At 48.2% G+C, this 23,165-nt stretch overlaps 9 protein-coding genes across 9 annotated transcripts; 6 read left to right on the forward strand and 3 right to left on the reverse strand.

Annotated features, from left to right (window-relative positions):
• Positions 1–328: 328 nt before the first annotated feature.
• SPPG_03847 (uncharacterized protein) lies at positions 329–2,347 on the forward strand. Its single transcript, XM_016752094.1, has 9 exons — positions 329–543; positions 610–757; positions 828–953; positions 1,012–1,095; positions 1,170–1,249; positions 1,317–1,454; positions 1,535–1,690; positions 1,759–1,927; positions 1,992–2,347. The coding sequence occupies exons 1-9, from the start codon at positions 446–448 to the stop codon at positions 2,064–2,066; spliced, it is 1,074 nt and encodes a 357-aa protein (XP_016608770.1). The 5' UTR covers positions 329–445; the 3' UTR covers positions 2,067–2,347.
• Positions 2,348–2,373: 26 nt separating this feature from the next.
• On the forward strand, positions 2,374–4,643 carry SPPG_03848 (sugar porter (SP) family MFS transporter). The gene is made up of 7 exons (XM_016752095.1): positions 2,374–2,556; positions 2,670–2,732; positions 2,809–3,184; positions 3,250–3,611; positions 3,676–3,947; positions 4,023–4,144; positions 4,211–4,643. The coding sequence occupies exons 1-7, from the start codon at positions 2,437–2,439 to the stop codon at positions 4,345–4,347; spliced, it is 1,452 nt and encodes a 483-aa protein (XP_016608771.1). The 5' UTR covers positions 2,374–2,436; the 3' UTR covers positions 4,348–4,643.
• SPPG_03849 (uncharacterized protein) lies at positions 4,546–8,155 on the reverse strand. The gene is made up of 9 exons (XM_016752096.1): positions 8,016–8,155; positions 7,702–7,800; positions 6,985–7,606; positions 6,109–6,916; positions 5,924–6,041; positions 5,735–5,857; positions 5,388–5,658; positions 4,984–5,305; positions 4,546–4,924 (listed from the first exon to the last, which is right to left on the reverse strand). The coding sequence occupies exons 1-9, from the start codon at positions 8,040–8,042 to the stop codon at positions 4,717–4,719; spliced, it is 2,598 nt and encodes an 865-aa protein (XP_016608772.1). The 5' UTR covers positions 8,043–8,155; the 3' UTR covers positions 4,546–4,716.
• Positions 8,156–9,221: 1,066 nt separating this feature from the next.
• On the forward strand, positions 9,222–11,497 carry SPPG_03850 (uncharacterized protein). Its single transcript, XM_016752097.1, has 2 exons — positions 9,222–9,836; positions 9,914–11,497. The coding sequence occupies exons 1-2, from the start codon at positions 9,293–9,295 to the stop codon at positions 11,329–11,331; spliced, it is 1,962 nt and encodes a 653-aa protein (XP_016608773.1). The 5' UTR covers positions 9,222–9,292; the 3' UTR covers positions 11,332–11,497.
• On the reverse strand, positions 11,377–15,761 carry SPPG_03851 (uncharacterized protein). Its single transcript, XM_016752098.1, has 7 exons — positions 15,392–15,761; positions 14,830–15,159; positions 14,601–14,762; positions 14,198–14,535; positions 13,946–14,129; positions 13,510–13,874; positions 11,377–13,445 (listed from the first exon to the last, which is right to left on the reverse strand). The coding sequence occupies exons 1-7, from the start codon at positions 15,551–15,553 to the stop codon at positions 11,807–11,809; spliced, it is 3,180 nt and encodes a 1,059-aa protein (XP_016608774.1). The 5' UTR covers positions 15,554–15,761; the 3' UTR covers positions 11,377–11,806.
• A 180-nt stretch (positions 15,762–15,941) lies between these two features.
• SPPG_03852 (uncharacterized protein) lies at positions 15,942–18,451 on the forward strand. Its single transcript, XM_016752099.1, has 10 exons — positions 15,942–16,330; positions 16,401–16,541; positions 16,604–16,656; positions 16,731–16,832; positions 16,895–16,978; positions 17,035–17,086; positions 17,153–17,254; positions 17,508–17,557; positions 17,717–17,957; positions 18,027–18,451. The coding sequence occupies exons 1-10, from the start codon at positions 16,012–16,014 to the stop codon at positions 18,221–18,223; spliced, it is 1,341 nt and encodes a 446-aa protein (XP_016608775.1). The 5' UTR covers positions 15,942–16,011; the 3' UTR covers positions 18,224–18,451.
• A 78-nt stretch (positions 18,452–18,529) lies between these two features.
• SPPG_03853 (40S ribosomal protein S17-A) lies at positions 18,530–19,734 on the forward strand. Its single transcript, XM_016752100.1, has 3 exons — positions 18,530–18,598; positions 19,021–19,326; positions 19,391–19,734. Exons 1-3 carry the CDS (start codon positions 18,596–18,598, stop codon positions 19,511–19,513), a joined length of 432 nt encoding a protein of 143 aa, XP_016608776.1. The 5' UTR covers positions 18,530–18,595; the 3' UTR covers positions 19,514–19,734.
• A 557-nt stretch (positions 19,735–20,291) lies between these two features.
• On the forward strand, positions 20,292–21,572 carry SPPG_03854 (uncharacterized protein). The gene is made up of 2 exons (XM_016752101.1): positions 20,292–20,591; positions 20,677–21,572. Exons 1-2 carry the CDS (start codon positions 20,400–20,402, stop codon positions 21,433–21,435), a joined length of 951 nt encoding a protein of 316 aa, XP_016608777.1. The 5' UTR covers positions 20,292–20,399; the 3' UTR covers positions 21,436–21,572.
• Positions 21,544–23,101, reverse strand: SPPG_03855 (uncharacterized protein). Its single transcript, XM_016752102.1, has 3 exons — positions 22,386–23,101; positions 21,863–22,294; positions 21,544–21,791 (listed from the first exon to the last, which is right to left on the reverse strand). The coding sequence occupies exons 1-3, from the start codon at positions 22,572–22,574 to the stop codon at positions 21,738–21,740; spliced, it is 675 nt and encodes a 224-aa protein (XP_016608778.1). The 5' UTR covers positions 22,575–23,101; the 3' UTR covers positions 21,544–21,737.
• Between the last annotated feature and the right edge of the window lie 64 nt (positions 23,102–23,165).

Raw genomic sequence — 23,165 nt, forward strand, 5'->3', positions numbered from 1 at the left:
GTCTCGTGCAGGTGGGGTGAGGTGCCAAAGAGGACTGAAAGCATCCGAGAACGGGAGAGACTGCACAAGAATGACGAGCTGACAAAGTAGCGACTTGCTGCGTTGCAGACTTTAGCTTTTGATCCATACAAGTATGTTTGGCTTTCTTAACACCACGGGGGTCAAGCTAGAATGTAGACATTTCATGGGTGGATTTTGCTGGGGGATTCAAGTGAAGTTGACCATCGTCATTCCACACCAACATCAGATCAGACAGTTTTGTTATTTGTATTTAGGTTTTGTACTAATAGATAGTTAGCTATTACTACTTACCATTCTTCATTATCTCAGTAAAACTTGACTTGTCGAGTCCATTTCCATAGTAACAGCGTGAATCATCCAGTCGAGGCTAGGATGCATTACCCCACTCTCCAGCCAGGGCACACGTTGCTCCCCAAATTTCGCAATGCTTCCCGTCATCCCAGGAAAGCAGGTCCGAGGTCCGACACTCTCCGACTTGCAGAGACATGTATCCATGTTGTTTGGTGCTCGTAGTTCAAATGGGTATTGATAAGGCACACTTTGCACACCTTGCGCGATACTTGGCAGAGGTATAACACATGGTCGCAGCTTTCCAGGCGCGCAGCCTATAAGTTTTGCCTCGGTACATTTGAACGAATTGGAGAACGAAAACTATTTTGTCAGCGAAAAGGCCGACGGCATCCGTTGTCTTATGTTCACAACCACAAATAGAGAAGGCCGAGGCGAAACTTACCTTGTACGTTGCCTATCGCCAAAATATACAGTAGATATCATCCAAGACATTGCGTTAAGGTCGTAAACTATAGATCGACCGCAAAAATCATTATTATTATCTTGATCTTGGCCTTCCAATACCGGGTAAACCGCGACAGAGCCACTTTGACACTGTCTTGGACGGTGAACTAGTGTTGGATGAGTACGAGGATGGGAGGGTAAGGAGATTTTCAAAAGAGTACTTGGAGCTTCCTAGTTAATGTTTGTTTACGGCAGCAAGTCCTCTGGTTTCTCTTGTTCGACTGTATTGTGATCGATGGGAAGACCCTCGTAGATCGACCTTACACCAAAAGATTGGGCGTAAGTAGGCGCAATTCCTATCAAATTGCGAAATAGTTGGTCTTGCATTGAACTAACTATTGTTGAACTTTCAGTATTTGAAGGAGAATATCTTAAAACCCTATAAAGAACTACTGCAGACAGACTGGGAATACGCACAACGTCAGCCATTTCGGTATGCTGCAATCATTTCTGGCGCGGAGTGGACAGTGTTCCTAATGTCCAACTCGCGTCGGCTGTAGAATGGACTTGAAGGAACTGCAACTGTCTTATCATTTGCAGAAAGTGTTTGAAGTCATACCGACGCTGAAGCACAAGTCCGATGGAATAATATTCACTTCCTCAGTCGCGCCGTATTCATGTGGGACTTGCGACAAGATGTTAGTGCTCTCTGTATGGAAGATCTTTGATGACCACCAAGCTGAGCGGAAAGGCTATTTTTGTTGACTCTGCCTACTAGGTTAAAGTGGAAGCCGAGCGATGAAAACACGGTGGATTTCAAAGTACGTGTAGATGGGACCCCGGATAACCCCCGCTACTTTCTATCACTTTGGGAAGGACAGAATCAGTATTCGGAATACGGGGAGCTGACCTTGGATGCCGACGACCGAAAGCGGTAGGCACATGCTTGCACTCTGTTTTTTACCATGTATTTAGTTTCCTCAACTTTTGCTCGCTGCGAAGATGGCTGAACCGACCGCCAGACGGTGCGATCATAGAATGCCGATATGATCCAGAATGGCCGGGAAGATGGCGGTTTACACGGTTCCGAGACGACAAACAACATGCTAATCACAGAAATACGTATGTAAAGATCATGCAAAGTATCAGAGACGGAGTAGATAAACAAGCGGTATGCGTCATTTTGGCTATCAGAGATCAAGCATATACTGAACCGTCACTTGCATCTATTACAGTTGGTGTCCCATGCGCCCAAAATAAGAGCGAAGTGGAAAGAACGAGAGGCACAAGAACGGGCGACCCGAGGATGATGTGCCAGTATCCTCTGTGTATAATAGTACTGATAGACCCGTCCATTTTTCCTTCCGGACATAGTTCGTGTTCCCTTCCCGAACGTTGAGTGGCAAATGTCGAATATGTGTTAGGACAAATGCCCTCTGTATTATGCGGCTGCACGAAACATTGTACTTTGAGTATATGTGCCTCTACAGTAGTGCTTGCTGTTCACGATTAGAGAGATCTGTTTGATGCGATTGGCATGTCTAACTGATGGCAGTTTTTTGAATTTAAAAGTAACGGCATTACTGTTTAACTACCTACTTGATGACATCAAGTGGTGCGCTTCGACGCGTCCTCACAGGGAATCTGCCTCCAAACACACTTTCAGCTGCCGCACCTGTAATGGCGCAACACTCAGAACCTACGTCACCCTACCTCCTCTTCTGTGTTATTGTCGGGTCGCTGACGGCCTTTCAATTTGGGTACAATTCTGGAGTTGTTAACCAACCAAGAGATGCCATGGTGAGCATTCTTGAATTCGTTCGCAAACGGTCTGAAATCAAGACGTCGACCGGTGACAAAGGATACCACGCCGTCTATTGAATTGTCTGTTGTCATTCTCCTACCGATGATAGACAAATTGTCCTTCAGCGCCAGGCGAGTGGCCCCAAAACTGCATTCCTATGGATGACTGGCAGGTAGGGAATTTTACAAGAAAACTGTGGCGAGATAGCCAGCTGAAAGGTTAATATGTGTCGTTCGAACGTTTACAAGTGGGGTATCTTTGTGTCGATGTTCTTACTAGGCGGCATTATCGGGGGCCTCACCGGAGGACATATCGCGGACAATCTTGGTCGCCGCCGCACGTTGCTTATACTTAATGTTGGCTTCATCATTGGAGGTGCCCTCCTGGCGCTATCGTCAGCGCCATTTAGTCTATATTTTGGCCGATTTATTATTGGTATCGCAGCCGGAACGGGGACGGTCGCAGTCCCGTTGTATATCAGCGAGATCAGTCCGGTAGAGAAGCGAGGCACATTGGGGAGTTTCAATCAGCTTGCCATTGTTGTGGGCATTCTGGTTAGTGTCTTGGTTGGGATCCCCTTAGCGACTTTGGAGAGGTGGAGGTACATGTTTGGCTTAATATTAGGCAGGTGTTTCTCAGCTACTTTATTCGCCGGAGCGTCCTCTATTCTAACGTTTATTGGTGATTAGTGCCAAGCATACTTCAGATGCTGCTGATACCATTTTGCGTCGAGACGCCAAGTTGGCTCACGTCCCAGAGTCTGGTTTTAGATGCAAAAGAGGCTCTTCAGAAACTCAACGGCACTGCACTCGAAAATGACGAGGCTGCCCGGATGCTTCGCTCTCACTCATCACTCTCACAGGAACAGGACATTGAAGGTGGGGAACAGAATGGAGACGACATAAGTGATGGAGATGGTCCTAGCCAAGATGCGAAGATATCTCTGAAGGAAATTATGACAAGACCCGAATTATGGAAGCCTATTGTCGCTGGCCTTGGATTGCATGCGTCCCAGCAATTCAGTGGCATCAATGCAGCTATCTATTATTCAGTATGTACAAAATGACATTGGCGTACCTTCCTCTAAGAGACCCTCCAACAGTGCTGTTTTCCAGACCACGATTTTTTCCCAGTCATACAGCCAGTCCACAGCGATCAAACTCACTGTTCTCCTCAGTCTCGTTAACTTGGCGTTCACACTTGTCTCTGGAAATCAAATTGACAAAGTGGGACGGCGCACGCTGCTTCTTGTATCCCAAGGCGGGATGGCCGCTTGTGCGTTGGGGGCGGTCGGAGCATTTCGGTTACATGCGGATCCCTCCGTGGTCGTACTCTTTTTAATGGCCTTTGTGGGAATGTTTGCGGTGGGTCTTGGGAATATACCTTGGTAAGAGGGCCTTGTGAACCCGAACTTGAAATGACGAGAGAAGTCAATTAATTGGCACACGCTTTTGTCCATCAGGCTGATAATGCCAGAACTAGTTCCATCGTCACTTCTTGGTCCATCGGCATCTGTTGGGACGGCGGTCAATTGGTCGTCAGCCTTCATCATTGCACTTGTCTTTCCGCGTGCGATTGCTATACGTAAGTCCCGATAACCATCAAGTACTTGCTGTCGTACATATCTCACACAACACTGTCGAAACATAGTTGGTTACGATATTTTCTACGTCTTCGCTGCCATCCTGGTAGGGTCAAGTTTGTTCACCTACTTGTGTGTTCCAGAAACCAAGGGCAAAACCCCAGAGGAGGTCGCGAGAACCTTCATGATACGCCATAGAGAGTAAAAGTTTCTCTCTATGTAGCGATGGAATTGCTATGTACTTTTACATATGAAATTGTAGCATGGGAAATTGCGTTGATATTTTGTTCATAATTCTGTATGAAAGCAAGAATGTAAGCGATTTGCCTTGGTCACGGTACAATATCCGTCGAGGGTGACTATTGTGATGGCAATAAACCGACGGTGCTAGCAAGTAGGATTGTTCCGATCTCATTCGTACTGTCGTGCATGAAACACGCTCATGGACAAAATGATCATCATGATTGCTTTACTTCCCATAATAATGAGCAGACAGAAGTATCTACAGAACAGAGGAACCAAAGAATAAAAGCGGTTTCTACACACCAAGTCGCTTCATCTGTCCCACCGACTTTCAACCATTTTTTTCACCAACCGGAGGAGCCACCAGCGTCTTCCCTTTATATTCCACCACCTTATGCAGCCCACCATCCTTCTTTCTAATCAAGGCTTCGAGTTTGTCACCATCGCACAGGACGCAAGTATATTTTGCATCAGGTTCTTCCACGAGTTGTTGATATCTCTTCTCAGTGAGCTCCGGGTCACATCCAACATGAATCCATCTAGCAAAACGGCAGGCGTGAGGAAGTAACCTATGGCAATCAGCTACTGATCCACTTACCGGTCGCATGAATCACAACAGGCCATTTCGGTATCATCATCTTCTGAATAGACATGCATGCATAACGGACAAAACTTATCCCGCTCGAATGAAACATAGCAATCCTCACAGTATGTGCAAATGTATGTGCCATAGGAGGTCCTTGACTCATGGCGCGCAGGTGGTACGATGGCATGCTTCCAGTTCATTTCCGCAGAAGCCTGGCCTTTAATTGGCGGTGGCGGTCGAGCTTTGCACGAGATGCAAACAGCACACTGTTCGCACAGCCAGTTGCCCTCTGGTGCCCCATCTAATGGAGGCGTGAGGCAGTAGGTGTGATAACCTTCATGCCAGGAACAATAATGAGAAGGGAGTGGCAAATGTGTATATCAACCCATGGGACTTAGCCATCATCGATAACCCACCTCTATCACATGTATCGCAAAACAACAGCTTGTCATCATCGCCTGCTTGGTTGCATATAACGCAGGTCTTACAGTCGCTGCAATGCCACTTGTAAGTCTGTGCCTTGCAGATTAGAACAGCGTCATCGAAATCAATGCATGAAGGGTGGTGTTTGGTTTTGCAGGAAGCGCATGTGAGCATCGCGACGGGAAGGACCTTTTTGATTGGATGCTTTGGCATTATGCTGTGACAATGCACGCAAGCGTCGGGGTTTCTACTTGGCTGTTCGGCCTGACATCAGCACGCAGGAATATATTTAGAACGATACTAGACCGAAACTGGACAGTATGATTATTCAAGTACACACCGCTTTGACGTGGTACAAGCATTTCTCTCCTGCATTGTAGACTGGTCTTTTGCATCCTAGACCAGATCTAGTGATCTCACCGCACACATGCTCCAGGTGTCTGATCCTGCCGGATAGCTGAGGCTTTAACAATGAGACATCAGCTGCGCGGTCGGAAGGGGATACAAAAGAAACCGGTAGTGTCCTTACAGTGGAAGTCTGTTCAGCCCCGGAAGCTGCATCGCTAGATGCAATGGTTGCGGGAAGCATCCGCAAGTCATTTCCCACTCCAACTGATAGATCCACGTGTGCGAACCGTTTTTGATAGCTTACAAGAGGCGTAAAATTAGAACTACGTCGGAAAGTCCGTTGTTTGAATTTGAAAAGAAGCTTACATGGAGAAAGTGCCCTGATACTGACCAGGTATCACAGCAATGGGAAACTTTTCGTCGAGTTCTGGTATGGGCAAGTTGCACCATCCATCACTTGTGACCTCTTTCGAAAGCAGTTGCTGTTCTATTGTGAGAGGCGTCCGTAAGGTGCCTTGTTTGACCTGTACAGATATATGTGTTGGTTGTGTTAAGCTGGGAATCTGCTCGATATTGGTGTGGCTGTCTAAAAACGTTCGCGGTCGCTGCATAATTAGCCGTCGGTTGAAGTCTGCGGCAGATGCAGCGCGTCGGTAGAGGTGGTCATCTCCGTTCAACGAGGCGGGAATTTCGACCCGTGAACCAGAAGCAAAGCGATGGAGAACTTCACGTTCCTGAACAGAAAGTCTGCTGGCTTGACGACGAAGTGCCGTGCTCTCACGTGTTGAGGGCGTTTTAAGCTCTGCTTTGGGTTTAACAGGTTGTTCTTCTGGTTCAGGTTCCGGCTCTTCTGGAGGCTCCTCCTGATCGCCAACCCAATAATCATCCCGAATAGCCCGACCTCTTTTGATCGCTTTATGCCCAAAAGCGCGAAATATACTACGTGCTGTCGCAATTGAAACCGGACGACGTCGCAATTGGCCTGGTAGCAAGCCAGCTTCCTCTAGAAATTTTTTGTCTTCATCAGTACCTTGGATCCGGGTGATGTGAGGGTTTTTGAGAAAGAAAATGTATGTATCCCGGTATTGCAGCGTTTTTGCAATGTCCACAGTCAGCATATATCTTCTTGTGGGGTGACGAGGTAAGGTAAATGTCTTTATTCTGAAATCTCGGCCTACGGACAAGCGAGCCGTCAGGAATCTGTTCAAGTAAAGCCTAGCACCGAAGTTTGAACAAACTAACCTCCCAGTAGCTCTCCGTCCTTTGTGATTTTAAGCTCTCCTTTCTCATCACACTCCGATTCTGGATCCTCATCTTCAACATTCTTAACTCCTAGTATATCTCGCGTATCGGACGTTTCCTCCTGGGCTCCTTTGGCTGCCTTCACTCTCGCTGCCGAAGTTACAGCAGACGGTCGGCGCCCCCTCCGCGATGGGGTCCCTTCCGCTTCCGCTAGAGCCTTCACGCGAGTGCCTCGTCTGTTTTCAAATTCCTCATCTCTAAGTTCCTCATCTTTATCCAGTCCGTTGGCAGTAAAATTGTTATCTGAAAGATCATTCTGGTTTTCCTTCATTTCGTCCATATCCATTGACTCCATGTCCTCCTCGTCACCCTCCACAAACTCGTCCGACAATGAGAAGGCGTCCCGAATCCTTCTCCCTGCAGTCGCGCCACTCTTCCGTATTGATCTGCGTCCCGGTGAATCGGCGGCACCGTTTTCACTATCATTTTTTCTCCGACCTCGTTTGCTGGTGGGGGTACTGTCCTCTTCCTCGCTGGTGGCGTTTCGACGCTTTCTCTTGCGCCCGGATGGGGTAACAGGTGTTGACGGGCGAGCTCTACCGTTCTGATGCGATGATTTATTCTGCGACAAGATGAGATGTTGACGGATGAGATACAGCGATCGAAAATGTTTAAAACATCCCCTAAATCCCCATATTTCTGCCAACTGACTCTTACAGTATCAACCAGGCTACGTGGCTCTTCAGCAGAATTATGCTCTTGCCGGTCCGGAGGTGTCTGAGGAACCTCCGAGTCCGCCGAGGATATTTCGTCAACCTACAAAAAAAGGCCATTCACAAAGTCAGAGAATCTCTTTGACACAGAGGCTGACAAGCTGCACGCTGCAAGCGTCTGGCCAAGCGCTAATCGGCAACAGAGCGCAGCGGGGAGGAAGCGAAAGCACGGGGTGGCTTTGCTCGTGTGTGGAAGGGAAATACGCGTTCCCCCAACCCGACGCGGTTAACCTCAACCTGTGCTGATAAAATACTTGCCTCCATCTCCAGGTCTTCCACCGACATACCGATTCACTCGGTAGCAAACACTTGGTTCAACAACGTACTAGCTGTGAGAGTTACGCTTGGTCCATCCGCTCAGAAGGACAGACAGGAAAGCACAGGACGAAGGAAAGCTTCTGGGGAAGACCAAAGGGGCCTCGTTCTGGTCTCACCCATTCACTTTCAAGAGCACGTGATGCGCCTCGTCACGTGATTCGGACAGGGCTGCAGGTTGGCAACTACGAACACAGCACATATCTTTCTAGAGACGATCGATTAGAGATGCAAAAGAACGCTCGCTGACAATATTGATTTTGATTAAAAGCACAAGATGTAAGTATGTTATTGGTCAACAACGATCCTATCTCAAAATGTCGGCTACACGGGTATTAAAGTCTGCGACATTGGCGGTAACCTTGATACAGTCTCCAATGAAAACCAACGGATCAAAGCACTTGTCCCATTTCTGGTAAAGTCTTAAACACAAATATACCTTTCCGCGGTGTCCTCTTCGTTCTCGTCCATTCGTGTTCGTTTGAAAAATGTACATAGTGAAAAGGGAAATTGGACGATAAATTGAGACACCAATGGGCACGGTTAACCATGGCTCACACAAGTATGGGTGGGCAAACCAGGGACTTTGATGACTGTCAAATCATAATCCATAACCAGTCCGCTGGGAAAGGTTGGGTGAATCATCATGGGGTGACTGTTGACCGACCTAATTTCGCACTTCTTTCAGCTACTCATCTTAGATGGATGGCCAGTATTGCGGAGTCCAGTCGGAGAACTAAATGTATTGGACAGCGAACCTCTGTATGACAGAATGTAATTGCATTTTAGTCTTGTTCATTATGGTTGATACAGCGAGGATTACTCGCAAACAAATCGCTGAATATGAATCTACAATGGCCACTTGCATGTTGATTACTTTGTGTAACGTGTCTTCAGCATATCTTGGTCTTTGAACGGCTCCATTCATTTTGCTTGCGGGGCTTACATTGCTCAACTCCAGGATACGTATCCTCCAAATGGAAAGAACAATAGAAGATAATAGAATTCTATTTCGGAGCTTACAAGTACACTCTCCTGCTTTATTTTGATTTTGCATATGTCACCTATTGATGGGTAGCCCTCATTGGCCTGTATTCAGCATGAGACTAAAAATAACTGCGGGATACCGTAAGGGTACGGACAATTACCGTGGGCTCTTTTGACCGTTACGCTTCGGAATATCAAGCCTATGGTTGTCTACCTTTGTCAATTGGCGTGCAATGGCGGAAATTCTGCAATCCAACTACATAGGCGATGAGCACATTGGCCATACAACGAGCGATAGGAAATTAGAGGAGGAGAATGCTGCGACCTGCTTGAGGTACAAGAACCTTAATCCCTCAAAGGCATCGCTCTTCAAACCTGGTTTCGAGCCAACCCAGCATACCAGAACGTGTGGTACCATCGCAATATGTTTTGAAGTTTTCACCATTATCGTTTGCCTGGGTACCTATGTCATCGGATCACAAGGCTATCTTAAAGTCGCTGCCTTTGATACTTTTTTCACAAAATCCATAGGGGGATTTATGGTCGGAGTCGTTGTGCAGATAGCTTTAGTTGCACCATTGAAGCTTGGCCGTAAAATGAGTCAGATATGGTTTGGAAGGCGGCTATTGAAGGGAGGAATGAAGGTTAGAGAGTTGATTACAGCTTGGAGTCTGATTTATAGCAATTCGTATCGAGGGGTGGAGGATGTTTGGAGGGGTCTTAGCCCTATAGCTGGATTTCTCCTGCTCTTATACCTTGGTGAGATAATTGTGCTCGGTAGGTGGCCTGGATGTAGCGATTTGCTGTTGTTGAGACTACCCGAGTTATTCTTATTTTTTTGTTGCGAATTCCAGGCACAATTGGCTCGCTTTACTATACTGTGCCTATCTGGAACATGAAAGCCAGTGGACCTATGCCATACTTCACATTTCCCAATGTGACTCCTACTACGGTCGATGAAGCCGGTTTTGCAATGGATTGCAGTCAGCGTGCGGGCGTGTCTGTCGGACGCTTGCTGGATCCTCTTGTTCGACAAGGGATCCTAGTTCCCAATTCCACGTACGCGCAATGCGATTCCACCCACTGCACTGCATCGGAGACTGTGATTGTGTCAAGCTTTACCGTCCCATTCACCGGGCGAACGGCGGCTCCGGCGCCGATGATGGATTGGACAGATTTAAAACCTGGGAATATAGTGAAAGGGAAAATGACGTCCTTAACCGCCACTGCAGACTGCCGCCCCTCGAAACTCAACTTAACAGATTACGAATTGTATATTGACGTCGATGAAGGGCCTGCACAGTACTTGTACATCTTCAATCCCTGGGCTGTCACGAACCCAGCAATGCAAACCCCCCAATTGCAATTGCTGAGCCTTGCTGCAGAACAAACGGATCCATACGTGGCACCGAATGGACAGATGTACATCGGCATGATGGCCTACAATTTCCCGGAGAGTTTTGCGCATATGACTTGGAATCCTGACGTAGGTGGCAGAAATGCCAGCAGCGTCATCTGCACAATCGGAATCGAAACTGGCATCGCCAACGTAGAAGTTTTGATGGAACATCTGACCCCAACCCGGGTGGCCCGTATCCTGTCTGTCACGGAGATGTCACCACAGACGCCGTATGACATGTCACCTGGCACTCCGGGGTATCTAGGAGCGTACTTCCTTGGGCAAACCTACGGATTCTTCTCGTGCGATATTTCCCCTTGTGATTTCACCGGTACCACACCACCTCCCTTTGATATGATGACAGGATTCTTCGACAGTACAGACGACGGTCATGGCTTTGTCTTGGATTATGACACTCAGATGGAGAAGTTTACCGCGGCGCTGGTGAAGCTTACCGTCTCTGTTATGCCTGTTTTCCTAATTCCCGATGCGGATCCTTTACATGATCAGTCGACGTTAACGGTTTGGAGCAACGACGTCGTGTCCATCATATACACAACCCTTGCATGCAACCTTCTCCTCCTCACGGGATCTTTGAGTGGGGTCTGTTTATTGATATTACACATTTTAACGGGTTTGTGGACTCGGCGGGGCCCAAACAGTAAATATTGGACCACGTTTGGACCCACTTTCTGGATGACGGAATCTGTATATGCACTGTTGCAAGCATTGCATTTAACCGAACTCGTTAATCCTCCAAGCTTAACGCAGGTGCCTCCCAAAACCTTGAAAAAGGCACTCACCAATGAGTATTTAATTGTGGGTGCTATCGACAGCAGTGGTGCTTTGTCAGTAGATGTTAAACAGAAGTAGGTTTAGCGAACATCGACCCAGTGTTTCAATAAACCTGACGCTTGACTAGGAGGGTCAATATATTAGAGAAAAACCATAGATAGGACAAACGGGTATATAATAATAATTTAGAATCGAAATTCTCATGTATACAATGCACACTGAGCGAATCCGGAATGCAAAGGCACAGTCGTAACGGATATGATACACAGCGGGGTATTCTCTTGCTTTCACAAAAACAGAACAACATACAACAAATGAACAAACACAAACCTCAACAAGATGCACATTCAAAGAAAAACATTCAAGGAACAACGTGCACTGTCGAGGTCTTCGAATCAATAAATACAATGGAAGAACACAGCAGAAGAAAAAAACAAAATGTACTGGAGAGCCCTATCAACAAAACATCCACCGACAAGCTCCACTCAAATGAATCACGGAAGTCCTCATGGCCGCCAATCGATTTTGCTTTGACGAGCGCCGATAATGCTCGTCAAGCCGCTGTTTTTGTCGCTGGCAAATGAGGTGATAGACCAGGATGTCCGGAACCAATGACAGGTGTTGGACCGTTCTCCTTGTCGCTCGGATTGGCGCTATCAGTATTCGGTGGCACCCCTTGGATGACCGTTGACGTCGTTGGCGTGCCAGGAACAGAGGTGCCTGCTTTCGCAAGCTGGTGCAGTTGGGCCGGAGAGTTGGCTACGCCTGATGTGTTGTCCGTACCTTGACTGGCGGACTGGGCAGCGCTCATTGACGTGTTATAGGCAATCCCGTTGATCCCTGCGATACCATTGGCAGCAGGCACGCCGTTGATTCCTGCATCTGAGACCGTTGGCAGAGCACCGGCTGCCACCGCCTTGAGTTTTTGCTGATTCAAAAGATGCTGTTGAAGGCTGATGGACCCGGGCGATAGATGGCTTTGTTGTTGTTGCTGTTGCTGGTGTTGTTGCTGCTGCTGGGCCAAGTATGCTTGAACCTGAGCAGGGGTAAGCTGTGTATTCTGAATCGCTCCGAGGGTGGCTTGATTAAGCCCTCCCATCCTGAGACTCGTTTGCATTGCCACTTGGGCTCTGGCTTGCTGTTGAATAGTGATGGGACTCATTGGACTGTTCAGATGTTGATAGTAAAAGAGCTGCTGCGCGGTGAAGCCGTTGGGAGTGGGTGATATAAGTCCGGGAGTGAGGTTGGACGCCTGTTGTTGCTGTTGCTGTGGCTGCTGTTGAGTCTGCTGTAGTGCTGGCTGTTGTTGGGTTTGCTGTTGTTGGCGTTGCTGCTGTTGCTGCTGCGCGATCTGTTGCTGCTGAAGTAGGCGGTATTGTTGTTGCAGGCGCAGCTGCTGCTGCAGGTGCTGCTGCTTGGCCTGGTTGTTGAGAACTGCGGCATTGAGGTTGTTTGCGACAACCTGTTGTACAGTCGTCCCTTGCATACCGGGATGATTTGCCAAGGATACCGATCCTTGACCCATCATGTTTGTACCGGTGGCAAATGACGTGGCGAGCCTTGGTGACGGAGAGGCCTGCACATTTGTCGCCGCTGTAACAGAGGTAGTCGGAGCCATCAAAGGCGTTCCCATATTACCATTTGGTAAGCTCGTGGCACTCGGAATCGGGGAAACGGTGGAAGCGGACACGGTTGACGCGGCAAGCCCTACGGCTGCGCTGGAAGGCACCGGTGTTCCGCCATTGGCCGATGCCATGTGCATCTGCTGTTGCTGTTGAGCAAGCGCGGCCTGCTGGGCGGCTTGTATTTGCGCGTAATGCTGTTGTGTTTGCTGCGCTTGGCGTTGAGCTTGCTGCATCATGGCTTTAATGATCGTTTGCTTGGGATCCAACTGTTCTTGCGCTTTCTTCTTCTGTGCGTTGACACTTGGCGGCTTCGCCGCTGGATCACCGACCTTAGTGAGCCGCTTCTTGGCCAGTCCATTTACGCCCATTGCACCAACAGCGGAGCCTGGCAACGGTACAGACTGAGTTCGTACGACTTGAGGTGGTGGTGGTGGTACTTCCTCAGCACGCTGTGCAGCTGTAAGCGGTTGTGGTGCAATTTGCTTTGGGTGCGCGGGTCGATTCATCAGAGAAAGAATCTCATCTTCTCCCTTCGGGCCAATGTTAAATACCCGATATGCAATTGCGCTACAGTTGGTCGTTAGAAAAATACAGACTAAGCCGTTGACAAAAAGCCTGTTCTGAAACAAACCTTGCACTATCATCCAGATCCACGACAGACTCTTCATCAACTTCATCGTCGCTATTGTCAAATCGCCAACGTTGGGCAGAAGCTCCCAAGGCTTCAACCTCGGCGACCAGTTGCTGTAGTTTCCGATGTCGAAGACGAACACCCATTGGAAGCGTCTTCCCACCTGCATGGGACATCCACGCCTTCTGCTTCACATGTCGATCCAGTAAAATGCGCCCGCCTCTCCCCAAACGTCGTCGACCATATGCTACCCGGATGCAACTTTCTTCTTCATCTGAGGAGGCATCGCTGTGGAAAAGTAATGCTTGCAGATCGCGCCGCCAGTAACGTGCCGCTTGACTTCTTCGTGGTGGACGGTATGGGTTCTATGGAGAGCGTGATCTAATGGTCAGCACATTTTCCTCAGTCAAGAGATCCACGAATATCGCATCATTACCTCTGTGATATCCGCCCATCCTTGACCCTCTTCCACCACCTTTTTTCGGCGAGCTTTTCCTTCAGGTGTTGACGAATCATAGTCGGCACCAGACTCATGCAGCTTACTTTCGATGGCCTGCACCATTTGCGCAGCTGACCTGATAGCGGCCGGAGGTATCCGTATCTTCTTGACAGGTTCGTCTCTGCAAAACGATCATATAAACGTGAGTTTGGAGAATTCGCCTAGCTGGCTCTGTATATCCCCACATACCGAGAGTCAACCCCCTTCAGCTTTTTACGACGCACGTCCGGACTGACATCGCTTTCCTTCTCGGATGTTACAATACCAAGTTTCTTTTTGAGTCGTCGAACAAGAACTCTTTGTTCGAATATCAAATGCTCCAGTACGATGCTCTCCTTCCTGGCCGCTTCCCGATTTGTGATCATCTCGAGAATTTGCTTGGCCCGGTTCATTTCGTCTCGAAGACGACGAAGTTTTTCCAGAGAATGGGTGTCCGTCCGTCGCGGTCGTCGAAGAGTCTTGACTTCTCGTCGCCTAAAGCAGACGTACGGGTCATTGTCTGGTTTCAACAACCAATCTTCAGAAAGCTGCGTGTATATGCAATTGAGTATTCCACCAAGCCATTTCGCTTCAATAACACAAAGATTGCTACCTTTAGCTTTGGTTGGACTGCTTGCCCGCCCCGCACAACATAGCGGCGATGTCTCCAATGTGGATATACCGCAGAGATAGCTGCTGTTTGTGCCATTAGACTCGGCTCCTCCCGGCTAATGAAGCGTTGGCACTCTTCCAACGTCGGTGGCTCGCCAGACACCTGTTTGCGATAAATGAATTCAGTATACAGACAATTGTTGGACAGACATTGGAATTTCGAAATATACCTTATCATCCCCAGCAAGCTCCAGTGCCCACATAATATTTTCAAACTGAGCTTCATCCAGCTCTGCTTCCGGTGGCAATTCCCCATCGTCAATCTTTTGTCGATGTTCCGAAAGGAAAGTATCATCCACCTCGTCCAAATTGTAAGGACAGCCGATGACATCTTCTATCCCAGTCGAAAACCGAATGAGTGACGGCGGTTGATGAAATGTACTAGAGTAAAAGCGACTGTAATCGCTAATGACTCTGGAGGCATCGGGTGTTGGGATGATAACCTGCTCGTGAATACGGCCCGTTTGATTGGCGATCAAGGCGGCCTGAAGATGGTGCTCCTAAATATGCAAGGTGTCATGTCAATATCCATGGCCAACAATATATATTTTCTAATGGTCCAACGATGAAGCATAAATAATTCAACGACCGAACGCGATCATAAAGTCCGACGCGCCACTATGCATGTCATCAAAGGGGAAATTTTTTTCCAATGATTGGGCCCCAGCGTGGCAACCAAGGGCGAAATGGCGATGAAGGCAATGCATAAACTCAATTAACAGCAAGACTAACCTCTTCCTCCTCCTTCTCTACACCAGTAGCAACTTGTAGTATGGCCCTGTTGAGAGAGGATGACTCGTCCAGGTCGGGAACCTCATGGTAGCGGTAGACTAGGAGGGCTTTCTTCACGTCGACCTTACGTGACCTCAGGCCCGCAGTCTGTCCTGACACCATGTCGAGGGTAGGGGAAATGTCGCGAGATTACTTTTCTGGAGGGCTCATGAGATGCGCAGACGGCGTGGCTACTTGGTGCCCTAGGGTATCGAGGGTGGTTATTCTACTCCTGTCCGTGTCAAAATCGGTTGCAAATGGCGGTTATTCTCGTCGTGTTTTCTTTGGCCGTCGTCGTTTGTTTTGAATATGCGCGGGAAGGCTCTTTTCGTAATAATGATAAGAGAATACAAATCACATTGATTGGAGGAAAAAAAAGGGGAGCGCGTTTTTCGTCCTTTGGGGGAAGTTTCAAAGGGTCGAACCGCTCGTTGTTGCCATGGTGATTTGGACGACTGCGGAGGGATGATAAAGGGGATTGTAAATGAGATGATAAATAGGTGATATTCCTTTTGCCCAACAACAAGGAGAGCTGGTGACTCGGACGGTGGTTGTCTCCATCTAACTTTGTCATCGTTTCAATGGAGCAAGATCTCTCCACCGTCTTGAACGACACGACCGACGGCGACGGTGCCATGGCCGACAGCCACTACGACACTCGGGAGGACAGGGATTCTCGCGATGTGCGCGAGAGAGATAGAGACTCGCGTGATGTACGAGAGAGGGACTCGGGTGCTGGTAGTTCACGCAACGGTTACCTGTCTCCCAAAAAGGAGGGTGGATCTGGACCTGATGCAGCGCCTGCTCCTCCCGCAGAGCATTATGGCCGATCTCGGTCTCCTGGTCGTGAAAGATATGGATCATCTCGTCGAACTCCCTACGACCGGCCCGGTGGTGACAGTGCGTATTGGGCACATTTATCCACTACTGAAAGGATTGGAGCTAACCTGAAAATGACTGATAATTCAAGGTCATGGTGGAGGCTCTTCAAAGTATTCCGCTGGACGACGTGATCCAAACCGTCCTCCGTCAAAGAAAGAATGCAGGGTCTATGTTGGAAACTTGGCATATGAAGTGGGATGGCAAGATTTGAAAGACTTTATGCGCAAAGGTGTGAATATATTGTCCGGTGAGGCCATTACCTTTGACGCTGATGGATCGGCAAAATTGTAGCTGGCGAAGTTGTGTTTGCCGATATCCTCACCGGCCCTGGTGGACGCTCAAAGGTGACCCTCGGCAATCGGAGTCTGTGGAGGTGTGTGTGGAGGCAGGTAAACTGATCATAGAATCACACAATCAGGGTTGCGGTGTGGTTGAATATGCGGCTATTGAGGAAGCTCAAAAGGCAATTAAGGAGCTAAATGACACTCCTCTAATGGGGCGTCCAGTCTTTATTCGAGAGGTACAGGACATAACGCATTGGAAAGAAAACGTGCAACTGGAACTAAAAGGAGGCTGTTATAGGATCGGGAGCAGGAGGCGAAATTTGGCTCCCTTGGTCCTACAAAAAGGATGGATACTGCGGGCCGCCAAATTTTTGTAAATAATGTAAGTCAGCTTCTTGAAACAAATCTGCGTGTGTCGTTACCTGATAAAGATTCTAGCTGCCATACATTGTTGCTTGGCAAGATTTGAAAGATCTTTTCCGTCAAGCTGGTAAGTTCACTTTATCTTGATTGCTCGCTGTGTATCTTGTCATAACCTCTTTTCGCTCGGAAACAGGTAGCGTTCTGAGAGCTGATGTAATGGAAGGACCGGACCGGCGATCGAGAGGAATGGGTGTTGTCCTGTTCGAAACTGCTGAGGAAGCGCATCATGCGATATGTACGTGTTACGGATAGGGTAACATACCTTGAACCCGAATAGCTCCCATTAGCCGATCCAAGATTCTCGATTGTCGTCGTAGGACTTTCGCTATTAATGGATGGCCGTGAGGGTGGTCGGTCTGGCAAAAGCGGGGCTTATGCGACGTCTAGAGATGCTGGTTTTCGGAGGGCGGTTTCGGGTTTGAGTATGGTGGTTTTGGTTTTGGGTCGTGCGCTGGTGATAACATTCTTTCGGCTTTTCTCTGGGTTAGCTACTTTCGACGGGTACGAATGGCATGGGAGACGGTTGGAAGTGCGTGAGGTGGGCATTTGCAGAATGATGGTTTGGTTTTGGTTAGGTCCAGGCGCACCGAAGCTTGTTTCGCTTTGAGCGTTACAAGTCCTCGGTTCGCCTGGGATCCTGCAGAAAGTGGCGGGTAATAACTGGCTCTGTATTTGTTGGGGGTTGCTTGATATGTAGGATCGACATGGTGGGGCGCCGATGGGGCGAGGTCCTCCGCCGTCGTACGGTGGCCCGCGGGGCTATGACAGACCTTCACCGCGGGGATATGATTCTAGGGACTATTACGGTGGCGGTTACGATAGTTATGGTCCGCGAGACTACTATGGCGGTGGTTACGATGGCTATGGCGGCGGCTATGGTGGCTACGGTGGATACTACGACCGAGGCTACGGAGGAGGTCCAGATTATGGCCCGGGCGGTAAGCGTTTCGGGAATACTGTGGACATTGCTGCTTTCGGGCCCCTTTTTTAATCATTTTATCTGACAGGTTCAGCACCGCCCCACCGGAACGACTATTACAAAGACTACCCTCCCCCACCCCCACCTCCTGGGACAGGCGCATATGCACCAGAAGGACGCTCCTATGGCGAACGCCCTTACGGTGGAGATGGACGTGGTTATGGTGATCGCTCTGGGTACCATGACCCTTCTCGTAGCGGTGGCTACGGTGATTACCATCGCTGAACTCGCTGGTTGCAACGCTTGTACTAATCTTTTGATGTGGAGTTGAATGCTGCTGAGTTTGGGCCCATTATTTGGCTAAATGTGGGGATGGCGAACAACCAAAATGCATAGCAATAACTGCGTATATTCCGCTGTCTAAGTGTATGTTTGTTTGATATCTGTTGGTGCGACTTCTGTGTACTTGTTCCTTGATCTTTTGCAAAATACACACGTTCGTTCAAATCTCAAGCGATATAGTGTTGCCATGTCAACGGAGTACACGTGATCACTCCTGGGGTCACATCCAACACGGCAGTTGGTACGACAGGTCTCTCTCTCTTTCCGCGGTTGTTTAGTGAAGTGCCGTCGAGCTCCTCCTAGAATACTGACAAGATGGTGAGTATGCGGAAGGAGGACGGGGCTGGTTGTGGTTGACAAAGTGGAGATTGGTGGAAATGGACGGATGGATGGATAGATGGATGGATGGGTATCCGGGTGGAAGGAATTGACGAGTGATGACTTGCCCATTTTTCATGTGCACATTTCTGGATACGAAACAGAAAGACTGAGTATGACGATCCATGGTGGTCTGGTTCTTGCTGATGAGGAGAAGACAGCCTTGCCTTTCATCATTTGGAGTATTTTGAGATCTCGAATGCCGCTGAGTTTCTTGTACAAGTCGACGATTGCTAGTCAAATGTCAGATTTGAGACTTGCCTTTGGACTATCATGACGAATTGGTGGAGACTGATAGAATGATTGGCAGAATATTTATACCTAGCCTTGTCTTCTTACGGTAAATTCTTCGTTCCTGTCAGGGTCGCGTGCGTACCAAGACCGTGAAGAAGGCCGCTCGGGTCATCATCGAAAAGTATTATCCCCGCCTTACCCTCGACTTCCAGACCAACAAGAAGATTGCCGATGAAGTCGCCATCATTGCCTCCAAGCGTCTTCGCAACAAGATTGCTGGATTTACCACCCACTTGATGAAGCGTATTCAGCGTGGACCCGTCCGTGGTATCTCTTTCAAGCTTCAGGAGGAGGAGCGTGAGCGGAAGGACCAGTTTGTGCCTGAGGTCTCTGCTCTTGCTGTTGAGACTATCGAGATTGACCCCGACACAAACGTAAGACATTATTTGTGAGCTACAGTGTGCCGTGGTGCATTTGTTTATTTTTTCAATCTTGCAGGCGCTTCTCAAGGCCTTGAACATGGAGAACATTCCTGGTCTCCAAGTCAATGCCAGCAACCAGAGCGCTGTTCAGGAGCGTATCCCCGGTGCCAACTTCCGTGAGAACCGCCGCCGCCAATAGGCGCTTGTTGAATTGTGGAAGTGTTTGGTGGCTGGTTGTTGGACGAGAGTCAACTCAAAAGTGCTAGTGGGGACCTCGGATTCATCTCATCTAGAGATGGATTTTATTGGCAACTTTTGCGGGGCTCGTAGAATTTGACGATAATGGCGCATTGTACATTTGTCTTTCGAGGTTTTTTTCCCACATCCGTTGAATACATGCTGTATTGTATTATTTGCCGCTGTCTGTTGCTACTGGTATCCAGTCGTTGACAAGAATGCCTATCGCTATTTCGACTGGTTCAGCAATGGGAATAGTCGCCACAAGAGAGATTTTGAGCTCGCACCAGTCTTGATATCCATTCTCTTCATTGTAGAGTGAAGGCTGATTGAATGAACCCAGCAGCAAATTGCTAATGGGTGTGCATAGATCAACATGTCGTTCCAGTAAGCCCGATCTCTGGTTATGTAAGCATCGGAGAAAATTCATAAACCATTCCATGCGATGCATTTGCCATATGCTGTGTCGTCATTTCCCCTTTGCTTTTGTGGGGTGCGATCCTCAGTTTGAACATTACACGAGTCATTCAATGTTGGGAGGTGGGAAATCTAACAGCCAGTCTTTGTGGAAATGAGTTGTTACAAGCTATTAATAGCGAGATAACAATAATGGATGAACCTTTCAGCCCTTCTTATGTGTTATTTATAGCGTATTCTATTCGTGATCTGCACCCACGACCAAGGTATCCCCATGTTTTCCCCAATTGGGCCCATATCTGCAGGGGCGTTCTTACCGTTCCTTATTCAACATTTCTCATTAAAGAAAACGCTCTTCATCACCTCAATTTTTCCTTTAACGAGGGGTTTTGTCGACGAACGAGCCATCTGGAGAAAGATCAGTTTCCACCATGTTAATCCCAGTTCCACAGACGGACCGTCAACTATTCTTGGCAGCTTCGTATGTTTTGGACATGTTTGTGTTTTACGAGTATGCGACCACTTGGAAGCGACCACCTCCGCCTATGCGACGGCCGCATACTGAAAAGACTGCCTTGTCGAGATGGATGTTATGGATTCACATAATCGGAGGTTTTGCTGAGGTTGGTTTACAGTTTTGCTTTTTTTCTTTTGTTGCAAATGGGATAGCAAGTTAACGTTGACATGGGGGTTTTTTTTTTGTTTTAGTTGTATGGAGGTTTATTCGCTCTTCTCTTGCCTCGACATTGGCGTAGCGCATACCATTTCACACAGCTCACCTTTTTGTCGGCGGCAATCATTCAAGTGCCAACATCCCTCTTTTTCGTACCCTCAGTAGCCGGTGTCAAAACACTCATGCATCCCGGCTACATTTGTGTTTCTGCAATGCACATGTACGTTGCAGTGTCCGGTCTATGGCAAATGTACACTGGGACAGCGTTCCCTACCGATCAACTGGAGGCTACAGTTGCGATTTTACACACTTATGCATGGGTTCGGATGTTTTACTGGTTGCTAAAGTATCTGGTTGGGGACGAGCGTAAACTCTTGACTACGGTCATTTATACATTTTCGGTGACTATGGCGGGGCTTTTGACTGTTTCGCATGTGTTTGGTCCCAAGGGGAATGGATTGTTGGTCTCAGGGTGGGTGCTATGGGGGGCGATTGGGACGAAATGGTTGGGAGTGTACAGGAAGGAAATGGAAGGAATGACTGGGTCGACCGGGCGGATTATTCGAGCGCAAACGAGAAGAGGTAGTCGTCGGGTTTCTACTCTTCACATCTCGTTCCCTGGGCCTATTCGACGGGAACGCCTACGCTCGAAAACTTCATCGGTGCGCCATTCTCCCATTGACACAGTAGCGCCAGAACTACCATTACCTTCGCCGGCCTCGTCACCAACGGGGATAGACTCGGCGGTTGACGTTCGACCCACAAAGCCTTTCGACGAGATTCCGCCTTCTTGAGCCCTATGTCCCATGGGTTTTCCCCTTGTATTTGCCCCGATATAGAGTGTCATATAGTTTTCAGTACCTAGAGCTGCTGACAGATGCGCAACCATTAGACAATTCAATACCGTAATATATACCATCTATTAGCATCAACTGTCTCAATTATCTACTCCATAATACCTAAATGGAGCGCAACTACACTATGTACGATAAAGCACCCTGATAAAGTGCAAAAAAAAGAGGTCTATATAAAGTCAATTGTCTAACGTGCGGTGAAAAAACTCTAGTGACGATTGTGGTTTGAAGGGTAAGCGTGATTACAACGACTCTTTGGATCGGTATGCGTTCCATTCTTTGTAGGTTGAGTATGACTGTCAAAACAAAAGAAATTATAAGTACCACGATTCAGTGGGACATCCTAGCGCAACGTCAATGCACTTACCCAGAGCGCTGCTGAAAAGTACCCCGCAACAATTCCAAATGTCAAACCGGGCAAGCTCTTGCCGTATTTATCCGCAAAACTAGATGAACAGTTTCCCCATCCTTTCTGCCTAAATATCTCGCAAGTTTCTTTGAGAGAGACAGATACGGACGATGCAGCCCAGAACATCAAGGCCATCATTGCAAGGGAGGCTACGCATTCGGCAATTATGTAGGTACGTTTTCGTGATTGGTAGATAATCAAGCTCCGAGCATTGTAGGCCCCGATAACAATGGCCGCGATCGTACAGAAAACAGATTGGGTGATGGGAAGGGCACAGGAGGATTTGGGTCCTGTGGTGGAGATGTCCATGTTGAGTAGACAGACTATCTCTCCGTTACGTTGTTCCATGCCGTTAACCCCGATGGCAATAGCTAGTGATAGAGCTCCAATCTACAACATCCAAGGATGCAATCAGATGACCAAAGCCGCAACAAAGGAAACCCAACCCATGTTAAGTAGTAACCACAACCATGACACTTACGACGTGACCGGCGTGCAAACCAATGGCTTGCCACATTCTTGTCTTGGTGCTGGTGACAACACGCCATCGTGCACTCCACTCCTCCATGTCCGCGTCCGAGTTACGGTCTTCGGGTCTAGGGTTGAACATTGATGCGGCCTGTTGCTGGGGGGAAGAGGCTTCGTTATCCGTGCCAAATGTGCTGTACATTAGGGCCGTTGTGGAATGTGTGACTTTGGAGAGGAGGGAGATATATATATAGACGACTTTTGTAGTCAAGAGGTCGTTGAAGTGGGCAAGACGTAACAAAGGAAGAGTGTAAGGAGCAAATGGCAGGGCGGAGAGAAGGAGTAGGTGAAATCACAATGTCGAAATGAGGCCTTGACGTCTTCCTCCAAAACTTAGATAAAAATTTGGAATAAAAAACAAACGCGACCGTTTCACCACATTTTATGGCATATTGAAATGTATGGCAAGTTATGGCAATTTCTCAAATGTGGGTAATGGAAAGCCGCTCTTTTGCTAGTTGGCCAACGAGTGTATTTGGGAAGCGATCGTCTATTCAAGATGAGGCATGGGGACGAATGTTAAAAGACTCGATTTGGTCGCAAAACATGCCACCTTGAAAGGAATCGTCAATACGACCGACTTTCAAAAGTACGGTGCATCCCCGACGGGCATCCGCTTTGGGGCATCCCGCAATGGATATCCCCCAATGGATATCCTCCAAATGGAAGAGCAAAAACGCTCGAGATGCCAGATCTTAATCGTCGTTAAAATCACAGCCAGTTCATGTGACAT

This window comes from Spizellomyces punctatus (assembly GCF_000182565.1).
Source record: "Spizellomyces punctatus DAOM BR117 chromosome Unknown supercont1.6, whole genome shotgun sequence".
NCBI lineage: Eukaryota > Fungi > Chytridiomycota > Chytridiomycetes > Spizellomycetales > Spizellomycetaceae > Spizellomyces > Spizellomyces punctatus.

Bases quoted from the DNA above. Each gene is read 5' to 3' on its own strand.
- SPPG_03847 (XM_016752094.1), top strand. From the start codon at position 446: ATGCTTCCCGTCATCCCAGGAAAGCAGGTCCGAGGTCCGACACTCTCC. The intron at 544-609 runs GTATTGATAAGG...ACATGGTCGCAG, and splicing joins GGTGCTCGTAGTTCAAATGG to CTTTCCAGGCGCGCAGCCTA. The intron at 758-827 runs GTACGTTGCCTA...CGTAAACTATAG, and splicing joins GCCGAGGCGAAACTTACCTT to ATCGACCGCAAAAATCATTA.
- SPPG_03848 (XM_016752095.1), top strand. From the start codon at position 2,437: ATGGCGCAACACTCAGAACCTACGTCACCCTACCTCCTCTTCTGTGTT. The intron at 2,557-2,669 runs GTGAGCATTCTT...TACCGATGATAG, and splicing joins ACCAACCAAGAGATGCCATG to ACAAATTGTCCTTCAGCGCC. The intron at 2,733-2,808 runs GTAGGGAATTTT...AACGTTTACAAG, and splicing joins TTCCTATGGATGACTGGCAG to TGGGGTATCTTTGTGTCGAT.
- SPPG_03849 (XM_016752096.1), bottom strand. From the start codon at position 8,042: ATGTCGGTGGAAGACCTGGAGATGGAG. The intron at 7,607-7,701 runs GTAAGAGTCAGT...ATCTTGTCGCAG, and splicing joins CACGTAGCCTGGTTGATACT to AATAAATCATCGCATCAGAA. The intron at 6,042-6,108 runs GTAAGCTTCTTT...GCCTCTTGTAAG, and splicing joins TATCAGGGCACTTTCTCCAT to CTATCAAAAACGGTTCGCAC.
- SPPG_03850 (XM_016752097.1), top strand. From the start codon at position 9,293: ATGGCGGAAATTCTGCAATCCAACTACATAGGCGATGAGCACATTGGC. The intron at 9,837-9,913 runs GTAGGTGGCCTG...TGCGAATTCCAG, and splicing joins TGGTGAGATAATTGTGCTCG to GCACAATTGGCTCGCTTTAC.
- SPPG_03851 (XM_016752098.1), bottom strand. From the start codon at position 15,553: ATGGTGTCAGGACAGACTGCGGGCCTGAGGTCACGTAAGGTCGACGTG. The intron at 14,763-14,829 runs GTATATTTCGAA...TATCGCAAACAG, and splicing joins AGCTTGCTGGGGATGATAAG to GTGTCTGGCGAGCCACCGAC. The intron at 13,446-13,509 runs GTTTGTTTCAGA...GACCAACTGTAG, and splicing joins GATCTGGATGATAGTGCAAG to CGCAATTGCATATCGGGTAT.
- SPPG_03852 (XM_016752099.1), top strand. From the start codon at position 16,012: ATGGAGCAAGATCTCTCCACCGTCTTGAACGACACGACCGACGGCGAC. The intron at 16,542-16,603 runs GTGTGAATATAT...GCAAAATTGTAG, and splicing joins GAAAGACTTTATGCGCAAAG to CTGGCGAAGTTGTGTTTGCC. The intron at 17,958-18,026 runs GTAAGCGTTTCG...TTTATCTGACAG, and splicing joins TCCAGATTATGGCCCGGGCG to GTTCAGCACCGCCCCACCGG.
- SPPG_03853 (XM_016752100.1), top strand. The intron at 19,327-19,390 runs GTAAGACATTAT...TCAATCTTGCAG, and splicing joins AGATTGACCCCGACACAAAC to GCGCTTCTCAAGGCCTTGAA.
- SPPG_03854 (XM_016752101.1), top strand. From the start codon at position 20,400: ATGTTAATCCCAGTTCCACAGACGGACCGTCAACTATTCTTGGCAGCT. The intron at 20,592-20,676 runs GTTGGTTTACAG...TTTTTGTTTTAG, and splicing joins TAATCGGAGGTTTTGCTGAG to TTGTATGGAGGTTTATTCGC.
- SPPG_03855 (XM_016752102.1), bottom strand. From the start codon at position 22,574: ATGTACAGCACATTTGGCACGGATAACGAAGCCTCTTCCCCCCAGCAA. The intron at 22,295-22,385 runs GTAAGTGTCATG...TGGATGTTGTAG, and splicing joins GTTTGCACGCCGGTCACGTC to ATTGGAGCTCTATCACTAGC. The intron at 21,792-21,862 runs GTAAGTGCATTG...TTGTTTTGACAG, and splicing joins ACTTTTCAGCAGCGCTCTGG to TCATACTCAACCTACAAAGA.